The sequence below is a fragment of the Corythoichthys intestinalis genome, chromosome 6, assembly GCF_030265065.1.
Source record: "Corythoichthys intestinalis isolate RoL2023-P3 chromosome 6, ASM3026506v1, whole genome shotgun sequence".
NCBI classification, from domain to species: Eukaryota; Metazoa; Chordata; class Actinopteri; order Syngnathiformes; family Syngnathidae; genus Corythoichthys; species Corythoichthys intestinalis.
This window is the reverse complement of record NC_080400.1, coordinates 22,777,309-22,795,270: the sequence shown is the minus strand read 5'-3', so window position 1 is coordinate 22,795,270 and position 17,962 is coordinate 22,777,309. Positions and strand designations below refer to the sequence as shown.

Sequence of the window (17,962 nt, the reverse complement as noted above, 5' to 3'; positions counted from 1 at the left end):
TGCGTTTCCATTAGCATTAGCATTTAGCGTGGTGACTTCTCAAACTCTTGGAAAACATTTTACATAGGGATTGGAATTGATACGATTTTTACGATTCCGATTGCATTATCGATATTGCTTAACGATTCGATTCTTCATCGATTCTCTTATCGATTATAATTTGGGGAAAAAGAAGAACAAAAGTTTTGATTGGCATCGAGTTTGTTTAATCAGAAGTCACAACCTTACAAACTCACAACAAGGTCAAAAGAGGCCCAAAGCCTCAATGTTAACTGTGGCAATAAGTGGCAAATGAACAAGAATGTGTAACATTTTACTGAAACATTTTTCTAATAGAAATAAAAAATAATGATATATATTGGCATATAGGTCGTTGTTCTGCCTTTGGCAATATGTGTTAAAGCAGGGGTCCCCAAACTTTTTCCTGTGAGGGCCACAAAACTTTTCCCTTCTCTGATGAGGGGCTGGGGTCAGTTTGCAACAGAAAAAGTGTGACGATTGCAGGAGTGCCTAAATGTAAAAAATTATTGTTTTTCAGAAAGCCACAATCAAAAAACCCTTTCTGGGTTTCTTCACGCAACAAAAGTAAATAATATGAAAATAATAATATATAATAATAATAAATAATAATAACACTATTAATTAAATAGATAATAACCAAATAACCCTCTCTGAGTTCCTCACAGAAAAAGGCCAGGAAATAAATAACACTATTGAGAGAAAAAAAAAAAATTCAAAATGCTCTCTAGTATTGTTCAGGGGGCCGGACCAAATGTGGAGGCGGGCCGTAATTTTGGGACCCATGTGTTAAAGTGTATTATTTACCATTATATTGAAATGCATTCCTTTTAGTTTTTATGGCGCTTTCACGCTCAAGTGGGGGCGCCCTTGCGCTTCCTCACGCGAAGAAGTCCGCGCTCACGTGAAAAAGAGGGCGCTTACACGCGAAGAAGTGCCGCATCCAAGCGAGTAAGCGAGTTAGTGAGAGAGGGAAACACTGCTACGAGCCTACGTTTTTAAAATAGCTACAGAGGCAACGCCTGTATGTATCATCTTTTGTGTTGTTGTTGTGTGTTTCCACTCGATATCGGAAACTTAAATCCAGTTGTGTAGTTGTTTGAATGATGTGCTAATGCTAGCAAACGCATGCTAACCATTTGTGTTATTATTGTATTCGCAGCTAATCATCGCTGATTTACAGTGCCTTGCAAAAGTATTCGGCCCCCTTGAATCTTGCAACCTTTCGCCACATTTCAGGCTTCAAACATAAAGATATGAAATGTAATTTTTTTGTCAAGAATCAACAACAAGTGGGACACGATCGTGAAGTGGAACAACATTTATTGGATAATTTAAACTTTTTTAACAAATAAAAAACTGAAAAGTGGGGCGTGCAATATTATTCGGCCCCTTTACTTTCAGTGCAGCAAACTCACTCCAGAAGTTCAGTGAGGATCTCTGAATGATCCAATGTTGTCCTAAATGACCGATGATGATAAATAGAATCCACCTGTGTGTAATCAAGTCTCCGTATAAATGCACCTGCTCTGTGATAGTCTCAGGGTTTTGTTTAAAGTGCAGAGAGCATTATGAAAACCAAGGAACACACCAGGCAGGTCCGAGATACTGTTGTGGAGAAGTTTAAAGCCGGATTTGGATACAAAAAGATTTCCCACGCTTTAAACATCTCAAGGAGCACTGTGCAAGCCATCATATTGAAATGGAAGGAGCATCAGACCACTGCAAATCTACCAAGACCCGGCCGTCCTTCCAAACTTTCTTCTCAAACAAGGAGAAAACTGATCAGAGATGCAGCCAAGAGGCCCATGATCACTCTGGATGAACTGCAGAGATCTACAGCTGAGGTGGGAGAGTCTGTCCATAGGACAACAATCAGTCGTACACTGCACAAATCTGGCCTTTATGGAAGAGTGGCAAGAAAAAGCCATTTCTCAAAGATATCCATAAAAAGTCTCGTTTAAAGTTTGCCACAAGCCACCTGGGAGACACACCAAACATGTGGAAGAAGGTGCTCTGGTCAGATGAAACCAAAATTGAACTTTTTGGCCACAATGCAAAACGATATGTTTGGCGTAAAAGCAACACAGCTCATCACCCTGAACACACCATCCCCACTGTCAAACATGGTGGTGGCAGCATCATGGTTTGGGCCTGCTTTTCTTCAGCAGGGACAGGGAAGATGGTTAAAATTGACGGGAAGATGGATGCAGCAAATACAGGAACATTCTGGAAGAAAACCTGTTGGTATCTGCACAAGACCTGAGACTGGGACGGAGATTTATCTTCCAACAGGACAATGATCCAAAACATAAAGCCAAATCTACAATGGAATGGTTCAAAAATAAACGTATCCAGGTGTTAGAATGGCCAAGTCAAAGTCCAGACCTGAATCCAATCGAGAATCTGTGGAAAGAGCTGAAGACTGCTGTTCACAAACACTCTCCATCCAACCTTACTGAGCTGGAGCTGTTTTGCAAGGAAGAATGGGCAAGAATGTCAGTCTCTCGATGTGCAAAACTGATAGAAACATACCCCAAGCAACTTGCAGCTGTAATTGGAGCAAAAGGTGGCGCTACAAAGTATTAATGCAAGGGGGCCGAATAATATTGCACGCCCCACTTTTCAGTTTTTTTATTTGTTAAAAAGTTTAAATTATCCAATAAATGTTGTTCCACTTCACGATTGTGTCCCACTTGTTGTTGATTCTTGACAAAAAATTGAAATTATATATCTTTATGTTTGAAGCCTGAAATGTGGCGAAAGGTTGCAAGGTTGAAGGGTGCCGAATACTTTTGCAAGGCACTGTACGTTGATGCAAACCTGTTTGTTATTGGGGACGAAATTGATTTGTTTCATTTCTATTTTTAGTTTCACTCTTCAAGTGATGGTGTCATAACGACGGCTGAATAAAGTCAGCATATTACACCAACGTCTTCTGCATTGTCATTTGGGAGTTTAGCCCGCTGTATAGCCAGGACTGAGACTTAGTGTCTTGGTGAGGACAGTACAGTCGTATTCCCTCCCGACGCAGTTATCTCCACCTTGCAATGACTGCAAGTCGCTTTGTTGTAATTTTTCCTCGTGAAGTGAAGACACACTTTCGAGCGTTTGAACCTACGTGCTGTCATTGTTATGTTTCCGGCTGCATTGCTCGTGCTAAACCATCGTAACCTTTATTTTTACCCTCTTTCCTGGTGAAGTATAGCCAAACTTTGGAGCGAGTGGTTCTTGGCGCCGTGCTAGTTTGATGCGTCTGGACAACAAGACACGTCACGACGCAATATGCGTCTTTAGGAATCGTTAAAGGGATCGTTAAGGCTTTTTCATTGTGATGTCGAGGCCCCTCGAAACACTAGGAACCGTTTCGGAATTTGAATCGGATTTCGATTCCTATCCCTAATTTTACATACAGTTCATGGCGTCCACGTGAGTTTAATTAATTGCAAATGATGTGCTGTTTTCCTGCTGAGTGTGTATTATCATCATGAAAACGGTGATATCCTTGTAGACTCTGCAGTTACGTATGTGCTCGTCTGTCATGTTCATTCGAACTTGTTGGAAACCTTTAATTAATTTATTTATTTATGGACTAAAATGTTTGAAGTTTATAGACGAAAACATTTCGAGAATCGTTGACTAAAACTACACGAAATTTGTCTTAGTTTTCGTTGAATAAAACTAGATGAAAACGAACACATTTTGAAATGACTATAATATGACTAAGACTAATAAGTACTTTCGTCCAAAAGACTAATACGAAAATCAAAATGGCTGCCAAAAACAGTACTGATCTTGAGTCACTTTAGTCACCACAGTAAAAATACATCGAAGTAGTTGTACTCTGAACCAAGCTACAGCTCAAAAATCATTGGGTTCGAAGGCCATTTTCTGATCCTCTTGATCATCCAGTTACTAATTATCACCAACCGTATTAGCTTTTTTTTTTTTTCCAGCAGTAACGGCGGACAGACAAGATAGGAGCCCCCATGTTTCCCTTATGACTTTGTAAAACTTGTACTTAACACACCATCAGCACCAGTAGAATCCATAAAAAAAGAAACCATAAAAATCACACGACACAACTTCTTTGTACGACCTCCTACGCACTGTGCACTTTTGTTTCATAGATAAGTGACTACTGAGGAAGGGAACTTGATTTGAATAACACGACTTACCTTTGACTGTGACATATACAGTCTGCTTGATGAACAGTTGCGGTTGTATGAGCACACTACAGATGTACGCCCCCTCGTCCATTCCCTTCTGGACATCGGTAAGCTTTAATGTACCATTTTCGAACACCACCTGCAAAGAGTTATGTAATGGTCACAGTCAGGGGCAAGCGTGGCTGACACTTGTGCTACCCTTTTCAATCCAGTGTTCAAATTTAAGCCAGTAATTATATCCCAAAACATTTTAGCTACCATCTTTAATCTCAACTAATTATATCTTATTTGCTCGGCTGTAACAATATATAACAAAATGTGCAATATTACAATAAAGGCATTAAAGCGGAAGTTCAGAATTTTTGACATTAGGCTTAATGTTCGAGGTAGCGAGAGTTTAGATAGTCAGTGGAGTTGATTTCAGCAAATTCCGTGCAGTTTGTTAGTTATGTATTAAATTCAGGGCTCCGAGGTGGCTAAGCTACCGCGAGTCAATGGTCCCATCCTAGCATGCCAATAAAAAAATGATGTTAACAGATCTAACATAGTCAAATAAATTCAAAATGCAGATCGTTGTTCAAAATACCCATGCGGCCAAAACAACATCACACCAAACTGCCGTAATTCATTTATTTCTGCGGAACTATAATTTAAGACCACAATAGAGAGGAGTGCTGCGGGCCACTCGTGCTCATACTGCATTCGAGGAAGGTGGGGCGTTGGACTTATCCCACTTGGATGGTACCAGTTGCAACCTCGAAGAGTTCCAAGTAGGGTTGTTCCGATCATGTTTTTTTGCTCCTGATTCAATTCCAATCATTCCCGATAATTTTTCCCGATCATATACATTTTGGCAATGCATTAAGAAAAAAATGAATAAAACTCGGACGAATATATACATTCAGCATACAGTACATAAGTACTGTATTTGTTTATTATGACAATAAATCCTCAAGATGGCATTTACATTATTAACATTCTTTCTGTGAGCGGGATCCACGGATAGAAAGACTTGTAATTCTTAAAGGATAAATGTGACTTGGATATTGTGACTGAATACTGCCATCTAGTGTATTTGTTGAGCTTTCAGTAAATGATACTGTAGCCATGCCCAAATGCATGATGGGAAGTGCAACCATGACTCTGCGTAATTGATATATCTTCTCTGCGTTGGGAAATAACATAAATTATTAAGAGAAAGATAATTTACTACCTTTCTTCCCCACATTGCTTCCCACAATATTTCTAATCGTAGGGAGAGGGATTGTAATGCTTTAGCCAATTAAAAAAGGCTCCAAAGGCTGCCAAAATTCACTCTACTCATTTTATGCTGCCTTTTAGCTCTCTATATAGGTAAAATGGCTCCATTACAGATTGAATGCGACAATGCGTGAGTGAGTCGTGCAGCGCATTCATTAATTGCGTTAAACATTATAACGTGATACATTTTTAAAAAAATTAATTACCGCCGTTATCGGGATAAATTTTTTAACCCTACCTTAAGCCTAAACTAAAGACTCTGGATGAGTGTAACATATTATGTCTGTAACGTTCAATACAATTAGAAAACGATTTAATTAAAAAAAAAAAAAAAATATATATATATATATATATATATATATTAAAAAAAGGCATGTCCGATATTTTTTTGCCGATTCCGATACTTTGAAAATGACGTGATCGGACCCGATCGATCGGGACAGCTCTAGTTCCTAGTGTTTTTTAGTTTGGCCATCAAAAGTCATTTTGACCTCCAGCAAACCTGCGTTCTCGTAAGCGATCAAATAGTGGAGGAAAAATGATGGCGAAGGTAAATAGACCACACTGTAAACTGTCTTCTTTAGTTTTACTATTGACAGCCTTCTTATCGACGGGCAGCCCATTTGGTCGAGTGACGTCTGATTGAAGCAATTCGTGAAGTCAGGGTTCTTTTTTTTCCTGACTTTGGGACTCGGGCCTCCTAGTTTGAGTGGTGTTCCAATGATATTCTTCCTGGTTAGAGGTTGGAAAACTCCCGACTTGCCACCTTCCCCGAATACTGCATCAGTCTACAGAGTCTTGACTGAAGAACGGCAACATAGTGAAACGTGCATTTAGAGGTGATGGAAACAGACAGAAGAAATGGGCAAATGACAGTGTCCACAGATTCCCTATTAAGAACGGGGAACAATACAAACTGTGGATACTTGCTGCTGGCTACGACCTAAACACAACGGGGGAAAAAAATATCATTCCGCTCTGCAGCCTGTTACATACAGAGCTGCTGGATTACAAATGTTGCTGTTTGTATTAGTTATTAATAAGGGTGTAACGGTACATGTAATTGTATTGAACCATTTCAGTATGTGGTGCTCGGTTCAGAACAGCGGCGTACCCAACGAGTTTCTGACGTAATGTAACCCTTACTTTTTGAGGCTGTGAGTCGATCGAGTAACAGTTTCTTTGTGTAGATTATATTTACTCCGTATTCTCTACTATAATGAGGACCAACACGGCAGGACAGTATAACCCAGAAACGTCAACGGCACAACAATGTGGCCGACGCGAGTACGCAGTGAAACGCGGTCATTAAAGTCAATCAGCCAATGCACACCAGTGGCAGTGTGACCGCGTGTTAGACACGTCCCAGAAGCGGCTCAACTCGACGCACGCGAAAAGAATGGCAGAGTTTATTATTTGACGCGGACTCGACCCTCCTGCGTCGATACTACTACCGGTAGCTAGGATCGGGCAGACTGAAAGTCACTCGTGTAAAACTACGGTGGATCCGGTCGATTTTCAAACTAATATGCAATCGTAACCAACTTTTTGAGTCCATCAGATCTCTTGAGTGGTAGATCGGGGCACAGTTGACTTGCCTTTGTTGATTTACTACTGTCTTCTCTGCTACAATAATAACCAACACGGCCCTGTGTTCAATACAAAACCCTCCTACCACAACAAAACAAGTAGGAACTGATATTCACATAAGAACTAAAGTTATACAACATAAAATAAACAATATAAATGAATACTACATCACATTTGTAAAATATAAACACATAATAAAATAAATAATAGCCCATTTAAATGAAATAAATTGAAATGCGCTAAAAATTAAATAGTAAGAATAATACTCAGATCCTGCTTACACATTAAATTTATTAATTTCTGTGTGGCGCTTTAACTTGAGAAAATCCACCAATAAAGCTTTTGAAAACCGTTCATAAGAAAAAAAATGATTCATTGAGGCATTTCATTTGTAAAATACATCTTTGTCATTGGGATTGCTTTTCTCTTTAGCACAGGACTTCTTTTTTTCTTCTTTCTTTCAGAAAGAAAACTGACCAATACGCGGGGTCTGAAACGCAAATTGTTGTTGGATTATCTTTAAATACCCGCAACTTTTTGAGCAGAATTCTAGCTTTGTATAGGTTAATGTTCCTATTGTTGAAAGCACAAAGGTGTGTAATAAACAACTAGCACATTTATATTTTGCATTTTGTTTTCTTACTGTACCGAAATGAACCGAACCGTGACCTCAAAACCGAGGTATGTACCGAACCGAGATTTTTGTGTACCGTTACACCCCTAGTTATTAACCTACAATGTTAAGTTCTAATAACTTCATCCTGAAAACATAGCCAACACTATTGATTGCATGGGTCATCGGTGATTTTCATGCGTGCATATGTTGTTTTTTATTGGCATGCCCATTACTCGCAGTAGCTTAGCCACTCCAGAGCCCTGAAACTAATAACTAACTAACTAACTGCACGGAATTGACCGATTAATTAAACCCCCGATAACTCGAAGATTAAGCCCAATGTCAAAAATTCTGAACTTCACCCTTTAATGAAGACACCCCACTACTACTCAGAAGTAGGAAACAAATTAATTCCTGAATAACTCCTTTTTATACACGAGAAATAATAGAACTGAAACCGGCTGTTCATGCTGAGAAACTGAGGTTTGTATTGACATTGGAGCTGCATGTAGTTGACTTCACCTGACGATGGTTGTCAGGTAGCAGAAGCCCCTCCTTGTACCAGTTGATGGAGTAATATGGATAGCCAATCACACGACAGTTTATAAAAGAGCTACGTCCTGCCACAGCCGTGATGTTCTTCAATGGACGAATCCTTGGATTGCCTGATCAACGCAGAGAGGGTAAAGGTGGCAAGACAGAGACAGATAGATGGAGAGGTTTTACCAGAAGAGAGAGAGGGAAAAAATATCATTAGATAATGGTGCCAGACCTAGGCGTGGAATTTTTGGAGGGAAGGAATAACAAGGGGAGGGTTATTGGGTTGGAGGAAAGGGATGGACTAGAGGGAAAAGAAGAGAAAGAGAGAAGTTAAATCATCTTGATCTTTTATGACATCCTAATGAAGGAATTCCTTGACTAGGTGTCTCAAACTCAACTTATCTCGGAGGCCACTTCAAGGTGAGTTTTGGCCCCATCAAGTATTCAACCGGTTCCATTTTAGTATTTTAGTAAAAAAAAGGATAAGAAATCTAATCTCAATCTTTATAAATAACATTTGAGAACATTTTCTTCAGAACATAAAAATTGGTGAACTGCTTCCCTCTTAAGCCCAAATTATACCGGACGCGTCTTTGGTACGAATCCGCCAATCTCCGTGTTGACTGTGTGCTCTGCAGTACGTCAAAAATAAGACAAAACATACTGCCTGCGCACAACTGACCGGCAGCTCCATGCCATCCTTCCCGATTTTTTTGCTTTTACCTTGGGTTTGTGACACTATTTAATTACTGTTGTAAATTAGATAACTTGAATAAAAACTCACTGTCCATCCTCATAGCTTCTGCTATGGCGTTCCATGCAGCTTCCTTTTTAATCTTGTCCTTAAAAAAAAGGATCTGCTGCATCATAAATCACTTTGTGACTTTCCACCTCCATGATGAAGCGTTCTTTGTCCATGTTTGCTAGTTTTTAAACAGTGAATAAGCACCTTTTGACTCTTGGCCTGGCTCTGCCCATTTTGACGGATGCGTCTCCGACAAAAATAGTAGCCCAAACCATTCGGCGGGCTCCGGCACGTCGGAGATGGTCCGCAGTCAATTCGTAGCGCTGACGCGGACGGTATAATTTGAACAATACCATATAATGGACACGGATTGGCTCTGGCGCTATATATTGCTGGACCCGGAACACAAACTCATCTGGTAAAAATTTAGCCTTGACAGTTCTGCTATTTTCAATTTCCCTCTGCATGTCTAGTTGAGTAACGACATCTGATATTGTAATTCTCGAGCATTAGAAAATTTATTTGTGTATCTATTACATATAAGAATGTAGAGCAGGGGTTGGGAACCTACGGCTTACAAACCAGATCTGGCTCTTTTGACAGCACATTAAAAAAAAAAAAAAAAAAAAAGTTTCATTATAGTCCTTTGCATTGTTTACACAGCCAAAAAGGTTCCCTACCCCTGGTCTAGAGGCACACGTTTTCACGTAAAAAATCTTCTGTCTCCTACTTTTATTGAAATTGTCTACGTCTATTGCCAACCGACAGTATCTCTTCACAGCAGGTTTTGTGAAAGGCACAACTTGGTGACAGGAAATATTTTGATTGGTTGATTGATTGATTAAATTATTTTGAAAACATGCATCCCATTATGGACATACAAGAATACAAACACAATACAAATACATAAGAATACAATACAATACAAATACATAAGATTCGAAAAGGAGTAGGAAGAAGTTAAAAAACTTAGACGTAAAATAAAACTTGAAATATTTACCTTCCACCTGGCGTCAGTTTGGAATTACGTTTCAACCAAGTAACTAATTTACTAACGCTAATAAATTTTGACAACTTCTGCAAAAAGACAACACTTAAAATTGTAATTATCCAGAGCCATCCCTGACACATGGGCTGCACAAACATTTAAACTAGATGCCAAGTAAGGGGCTGCAAAATACTGTCCCACAGACCGCAATTGGTCCCCTGGGCCGCATGTTTGAAGCACTTTCTTACACATCTCACGAAAGAGATCGATAATCTGTCGTGATACTGGAATCATAATCATTAGCCACTGTTAAATGACATTTGCATAAAACATAAAAAGCTGAAATTTACATCGAATTGTGTTCACAAGGAGCGTACAGTGAGTGATAAGCCCAAAATATATGAACAGTGGATTAAATTTCAACAATAAGAAACAATATGGATAGACTAAGGCAGAAAAAAATTGAGTGAGTGAAGAAATGTGTCTAGAGTCAATAGAGGACAATAGTGACCATCCCTCAATCATCCTTCATTTGTTGCCTGACCTTCTCTTACTTTATCTTACGTACATCTTTGTTTTCATCTCTTCTTCCACCTCTCTTATACGCCGCCGTGCCTCGCATCCTCACTTCCTCTCCTCCATTTCTCAGTGTGTGCCGAGCTTTGAAGTCGCAGCTTTGACGAGCCAAAGATGTATTATTCAGAAGCACTGTCTCGCTGGCACACACGCTCCCACACACTCACAAAAATACACAGAGATATACAGTGTATCCACATGTATTCACAACAATGACTGTAGCTGTTGGCCCCATAACTGGCTGGGATAAGTCTATTCCATTTCTGTGAGTGAGTAAGCGCCACTGCTTTAGATAGGCCTTTGTATGTGTGTCAGTTTGGGTTGCTCGTAGAGTTGAACCTCTCTAGCAATACTGCTTATTGTCAATGCCAAGATTGTCTTTGGAGAAGCAGACTAGCTTTATACAGATGTTTTTCACGGAGGGATACAGTAAGGGAATAGGACACTAAAATGAGACATGTAGACGGTGACGCAGGCGTGTCCATCAGGGTCACTCATCATTCTGACAGGACCATCAAAGTTTACCATCACTCGATCCACATACTGGCACTCTCTTTCTGTCATCACGTCCATCTACGGGACACCATATGCTTCATGCTTTTCTCCCTCGCTTACAAAGCACATTCGCTTACACGCCATCCATCTTAAAATTTTAGGCCTACATTATGTAAACCGATACGATCGGATATCCGATTTTCCAGGTCAGAGATACAGCTGTATCGATAGTAAAGTTACCATTCGACAGTAATTAGCCATTAAATATTCAATGAACCGATAGTAGAGATAGAATTCGGCTATCGCGAGCACAAGAATCGGCTTCTAATGCCTAGTTCGATGCATTGCTTAATATGATAATAACTTAGCTTTTACCTCACATGCTGCACTTGTGTCATTCACCACACAGCGCACTTAGATTGTGACCGCCGCCGTGGTTGCCTCAACTTCCCATTCATTTCGGCAGAACCGCTAGTAGTCGCCGTCATTACCCGATCGTCACGGGCGTGTGAGAACAACGCGAGAGCTAACAAAACCACTGTAACGCACACTCCATAGCGTTTTCTTCACAGCCCAAAATGAAACTAGTAGTGGCAATGAAGCAACGTGCTAAAACAATGGACAGTTTTCGCACCACGCCAAGCGACGTGCAGAGAGATTTTCAACGCACCCCAGAAAACAAAAGTCGGACTTGGAAGTGATGAAGGCAGCCCGATCTGTTCGCATGGGACAGAGCTAGTGTGACGTGTGAAGCGGTACAGAGATTGTGAGTTTTTAACCCTGAAAAATAACCCACTACAATGGTGGAAAGGTAGCATATTGTTTCCAAAAAACGCAGTCTACTTAAACATGAATATGTGGATCAGTTGATCTTCCTCAAGAAAAATCTGCCCTTCAAAAAAGATATAGACAGTGATGAGGAATAAAAAAATGTGGAAGCACAGGCATAAGTGAATGACTTTGCTGTGTATAAGGTTAAAGTAATGATTATAGACCTGTATTGTCTAAAATGCCATGTTTTTATTCCCCCAGTTATACCAGTGGTACAGCATAATTTATTATTTATTTATGATAACACAGCAGGTTTAATTCTTTTTTTCAAGAGCTGCTGCATATAATTAATATTTTTTGCTTGTCAGATGTTCATGTTGAAAGTTTGCACTTAAATTACTTATCTATTGTGTTCAGAACACCAGGAAATACATTAATTAAATTACTGCACTTTATTGTTGTCTGTCACTGGAGTTTTATTTTATTATCAATCCCATCCAACAAAATGACGGTCCTATAGTAAGCTTTATTTTTTTTTCATAAAAAAACAAAACAAAACAACATTGGTATGAAATTTTGTTGTTTAATCTAATCTTTAATCTTTTTTATATGTTTAAAATACTGTACGAACACACACAACAAATGTTTACTATCGTTTCGTTTTCACTCTGTATCGAACCGTATCGTTCTTAAACTGTATCGAATCGTATCGAATCGCTCGGCCTTAAAAATGTATCGTTTTTTTAATCGAATCGTAACCTGTGTATCTAGATACAGTACATATCGAATCGGCTTCATGCCAGAGATTCCCAACCCTAATAATAATGGTGAGCGGGGGTCTCAAACTGGTAGTTCTACAACACTACAAACTACCACAACAATTATTAATATTGTTGAAATATTACCTGATAGCATAGGTAATAGCATACACACAGGAAAATCTCTCTCAGGCGTAAACCCCCCCAAAAATTGGATGCCCAAAAGCATTGTCAATTGAATATGTTTTGCATCAATTGATATTAATGATCAATCATGATGTGGGCTGCTATTTTGGCAAATTATGAACGTTAACCAATCTCAATGGTAAATGGGCTTTGTACCTTCAAGGTTCTCAAAGCGGTTTGACAGGGTCTCTTCATTCACCTACTGATGACACAGCATCAGAAGCAACACGGTTCAGTTAATTTCTCAAGGATACTTCAACAAGGGCACCAGCGCAGGGAATAAAGCCACCACAACCCTCACATCGTCAGTTCAAGTTTCTTACAAAGTGCCGTCAAACTCATTTTGATTCAGATTCTGAAGATTTGCAGCAATGATTTAAAGTTTGTGGGAAGAAAAATCTAACAAATAGTTTGCTTAGATACGTTAAAGTGCAATGACACAAAAAAAGCATGTTTATTTCATATAACATGATGTATTTTATGCTCCTGATTGAAATGGACCACTTGGAAGTGTACAGAAGCGATCGATATTATATTTATTTAATTTTTTAAATGCCGCGCTACGAAAATGGGAGACTTTCGGCCAATGTCTCTGATTGAGAAAGAAGGGTGATGTGACGTTAACGATTGACATCAACTTCACTATACCGCCATACTGTTGTATGAGAAGGACTGCAGATTCACCTGCTTTTGCTGATTAATTTGTTTGTTTTTCGCATCACGTCAGCCCAATGTGCTGCAGGCTTTTGTTGCTACACCAGGGAGAATGGTGTAAGCCTTTTTGGGTTTCAAAAAGATTCTGTTCACCGCAAAGAATAGGAAAAACGAGTATGACAATATTTCTTTCTTTCTTTCTTTCTTTCTTTCTTTCTTTCTTTCTTTCTTTCTTTCTTTCTTTCTTTCTTTCTTTCTTTCTTTCTTTCTTTCTTTCTTTCTTTCTTTCTTTCTTTCTTTCTTTTCCCTTCAGGCATGACAAATCCAACAACATACAACATTTATATGTGTTTACAATTAATTCAACCCGAAAAGGGCAGACGGCAGAAGCCGAAGCTTATTGAGACCCGCCCCAGTATACCATAGGACACAGAAAATATCGTATAACAATTTTTGACATTCAGAATACGTAGCGATTACAAAGTTTTTTTAATTAATTAATTTATTTTTTAAATGTAACCATCCCCCTTGATTGTTCATTTTCCCAATAGTCCATTGTTGATCATGTCCATGTGATCGTTATGTTGATTAGATCCAGTAGATTAGTTCACAGTTCAGTGGTTGGTTTATTCAGTTGATTCGATCCAGAAGATAGGGAATAGCTGAGGACCGATGGCAGACCGTGTCCGCCACACCCCTTTCGTCGACTTAATCCTCGTTGCAGTTTTCGTTCCTTGCTGCCTCCCGACAAGCATTCATCTCGAAGTTGCGCAGCTTCATGGTAAGTTGCATCACCATTCAGGTTGTGGCAGTGTTGGATGTTGCCAGGTCATTCTTCACCTGTAATATATCATCACAGGCCTTGATGTGATGTGCAGCGATAGCATTGACCGCAGTAGTTGCCAATTTCACCGATCGCTATTGGCTATCCAACACTTTGATGATGTTCCGATGAATCAAGTGTACACCAAGCCCCTGCAGAAGAGTAGCAGCCAGCAGCGCAACAAAAAGAACATCCTCGATGTCATTCCACTTCGAGTGTGGTCAGACACAGCGGCCGCCATCTACCCCAGCTATCCTCCACATATCCAGACTTTAGGGTTTATCCCAGGCAGGCGGGTGGTCCAGGTTTTGGCCGCATTGTAGAAAGATCTTGGCCAGGGCACTCAGTGGCCAATTGACCAGTTCCATGTCGTTACAGAATATCCAATACCACTATTTGAAGTCAATTTTTTGTGCATTTACAGCCAAAAGATTATTTGTCCTTATTTGTCCAATCCAGGGACCATTGCACGGATGAGGAAGTGAGTAAGCGACATGTTTTATCTTATGTCATATACTGGGATCATGGCACACGTTTTAATAAGGAGGTGGCTTGCATTTTGTGGGTGACAAGGCTCCCTGTCCACCGAGAAGGCGGGAGTGGCCGCCTCCCTCTGCCGACGACCGGCGGCATTTCGCACACCATGGTCGCTGGTCGATAAAGGCGGGGGCGCAGGTGCTCGGGCAGCCACGCGCTCTTGTCTCCGGTTCTTGATTGTGTGGAGACTTCCACCGCTCTTGGCCCTCTTTGTGTGCCCGCCTAGAGAGCGCTATCCTCGGCTTGCGCTCGGGCCCTAAGGGCTCCGACGTTGACCAGTTTGTCTATCAAGAATGCGCCGTTTTCGGTGTTCTTTCCCCAGCTGCATCCTGACGACGAGCACTCCTGCCAGGGCCGCAACAGGGGACCCACGAGCTGAAACTTGCTCGCCGCCGGGAGCTGGCCGATCAGTGAAGGCAATCACCCCCGCCACTGTGTGTGGCATGAGCCGCGGTGATTTTTCGTGTTTGAAAGGCAAGGAAGAGACTTGGAAGAGGTTCGGGTTAGCAAGTAGCTTAACTCTAACACTCCTCTTTTTCCTCCTTCTCCGAGTCCCCGCGGTGTCCGGTGTCATAAAATACTGTTTGGGAGATTTAAGAAATCGGCAGTTTTGACCATTATGCAGTAATTTAGCCCTGTCGTACTGAATAAATGTATTTTTAATATTTCATATTCCATTTAGCACAAGACTATTATTTGTCATGACCTTACAATTTATGAAGCAATCGGGGAAAAATACTTAGATATAAAGAATATCCTGTAAAAATATTGGAGTAGAGAGATTAAAACAATCATGACACTTTACAGTCTGCTCTAGTCATGGGCCTCATGTTTGTTGGACTGTCGCCTTTTTCTCGTTCTGAATCTTCCTCCTCCTCCAAATACAACTCAAACATATTTGGCTGTATGCAACAAGCTTCCTCTGGCTTGACAATATCATTTGAAAGATCCACACTTGAACCAGAATCGCTGAAAAACGCATCCCCCTCCTTTAGGCTCAATGCTAAATCCGCTGAAATCACTCATACGCTGATGTCATCACCCAGATGGAAGCGCCAGAGCGCTATAATGACGTGAGGAGCTAAATAGCAGATTTGAAGACGCATTCCTCTTCATCTGCGCTTTGCCAAATTGTTGTATATAGTCAAATCGTCTCAAAATATGATTTTAATTCCAATAATAATGCTATTTAAGATTTTTTTTTTTTTTAAAATCGTGTCACAGGCACTTTAAAGGTAAACTTGTTTTGTTAACAAGCAAAGGCTTAATCCTGTCAACCGCAAAGGTATGTGTGTGTCTAAATTGAATTTTTAGCCATCATTTATGGCTCATGGACTTTTAAAATAGAGTGTGGGAAGAAGACGTAACTTTCATTGTTAGCTTTTGTTCATTGTTAAAACACAGACTACTGGCATGGCTGGTGGTGTGCAAAAGTAATTATCGCTAAGGTACAAATATAAAATAAGTTTAATGTATTGAGTTAGCTGATATTTTTCGATTTCATGAAAAGTGGTTTTGGAGATACAAATCTGGTTAAACAAAAATCGACAGCAGTATTCTGTCACTGGCTGAGATGAGCAATGATACATTGTAGTGAATAAGTAACCTTTGTCAGACCATTTACGTGAAAATTGGATCATTTGTTAGGACACACCTATTGATCACTTTTAGAGCACACTACAGTTACATTGGTTAGGAAGCTCTGGTTTAACCAAGGGTTTCTTCTTGAAACTCATTAAGTCACATTATAATGACAAAGAGCTCATTGGAGACACAAGTAAGAATAAAAAAGGAGTGAAAAGTAAAGAAATAGAAGGGTAGAGGAAAGATATGAGTTGGGGTGGTGAGGTAGGGGTGAGGCTGTGTGAAGCCTTGAGTATGACTGATATTGAAAAGTAGACAGGCACCTCTTACGTTTATGCGCGCTTGGTACTCGGCGCTACCGGCCGAGTTTCGTGCAGCGCACCGATACAATCCTCCGTCGCGAATCTGGGGGTTGCTGACATTGACGTAGCTCACGGTGCTCCCGTCCGAGTGCGTGTACTGACTGGCTCGCACACGGGAAAGGTCGCGGGCCACAGGCTCGTCGTCCAGAGTCCAAGTGATAGTGGGTGGAGGTGCTCCTTTGGCGGTACACATCAAGGAAAACGGTTCACCTGGGACTACCACCTTCTCACTGAAGGAGGCCACAATACGTGGCGTACCATCTGAGGAAAAAATATATTTAAGCTATTTGCTCTAAATTGGCAAACAACACAAAATAATGTGTCAATGTCTCAATATCTGGATACCTGGATGCTTTTGATGAACCTCACCTTCTAGTAATATGATAGAGAAGTCCTGGGCAGTCTGAGCCTTGCGCGTGGCAAAGCACTGGTAAGCTCCTGAATGTCTTTTCTGGGCTGCCGAAATGAACAAGGTGTCATTGTGTGCCCCTTGGATGGAGAAGTGCTGGTCGGGCAGGACGGGTTCTGTGTTACGGTACCACGACACAGTATAATGGGGAGAACCCTGGACGGCGCAAGACAGGATGACTGTGCTGCTGATGCCCGTCTTGAGGTTCTTGGGGGACAAAGTGACCCGCAGGGGTTCTAAAGGTGGAGAAACATTATTCATTCTGTCATATCCTTGACATAATTACACCATATTTGTAAAAAATAACAAAATATTTCCCCATTGAATGAAATAGTAAGGTAATACACAACAGCACTACCCCACCACTGAAATATATGTCTAATCCTAGCTAGGAAAACTATTCCTCTGTAATATTGTACTACATAAAATCAAACGATACAACGGAAAAATAATTATGTTATAATGTAGTAATAATGTAATACACTGATCCCTCGCTACTTTGCGCTTCAAACATCTCACCCTCTGTCCATCGTGGATTTTTTTTTTTCTATTAAAAAAAATAAATAAATGTAGGTCTTTATCAAGATGTCCCATTTGATCACATACAGCCTCTCAGTCTCCATCCTGAAGCTTTTCTTTCTTACCAGGCAGCTACAGTTTGTTAAAGTTAACGATGAGTGACAAGGTAGCTGCTTTGAACTTGCCAGAAAAGCTTTTACAAAGGCGCCAACTGGTTTAACTTGTTAAACATTGGCTTTAGTGTGCTATGGCAATTCATTATGTTGTGTGCTGTTCTGAGCAGCATGAGTTGATTTGAGTGGACCCACTCAATGAAGCATTTATAAAAGAATTATACTTTGGGGAAAAAAGGGGAACAATCA

The 17,962-nt window shown here is 40.3% G+C and overlaps 1 protein-coding gene across 4 annotated transcripts in view; it reads right to left on the bottom strand.

Annotated features, from left to right (window-relative positions):
• Nucleotides 1-17,962, bottom strand: part of dscaml1 (Down syndrome cell adhesion molecule like 1) — a 246,311-nt gene that overhangs the window by 61,429 nt on the left and 166,920 nt on the right. For 3 of the 4 annotated variants that reach the window (XM_057838656.1, XM_057838654.1, XM_057838655.1), the window contains exons 6-9: nt 17,042-17,317; nt 16,634-16,933; nt 8,176-8,318; nt 4,197-4,326 (exon numbers count right to left, since the gene is read on the bottom strand). In XM_057838656.1, coding sequence (XP_057694639.1) covers nt 4,197-4,326; nt 8,176-8,318; nt 16,634-16,933; nt 17,042-17,317 — 849 coding nt within the window. Of the gene's footprint in view, nt 1-4,196; nt 4,327-8,175; nt 8,319-16,633; nt 16,934-17,041; nt 17,318-17,962 lie in introns of those variants that run through there. The other variant, XR_009063448.1, reaches the window with a different exon arrangement.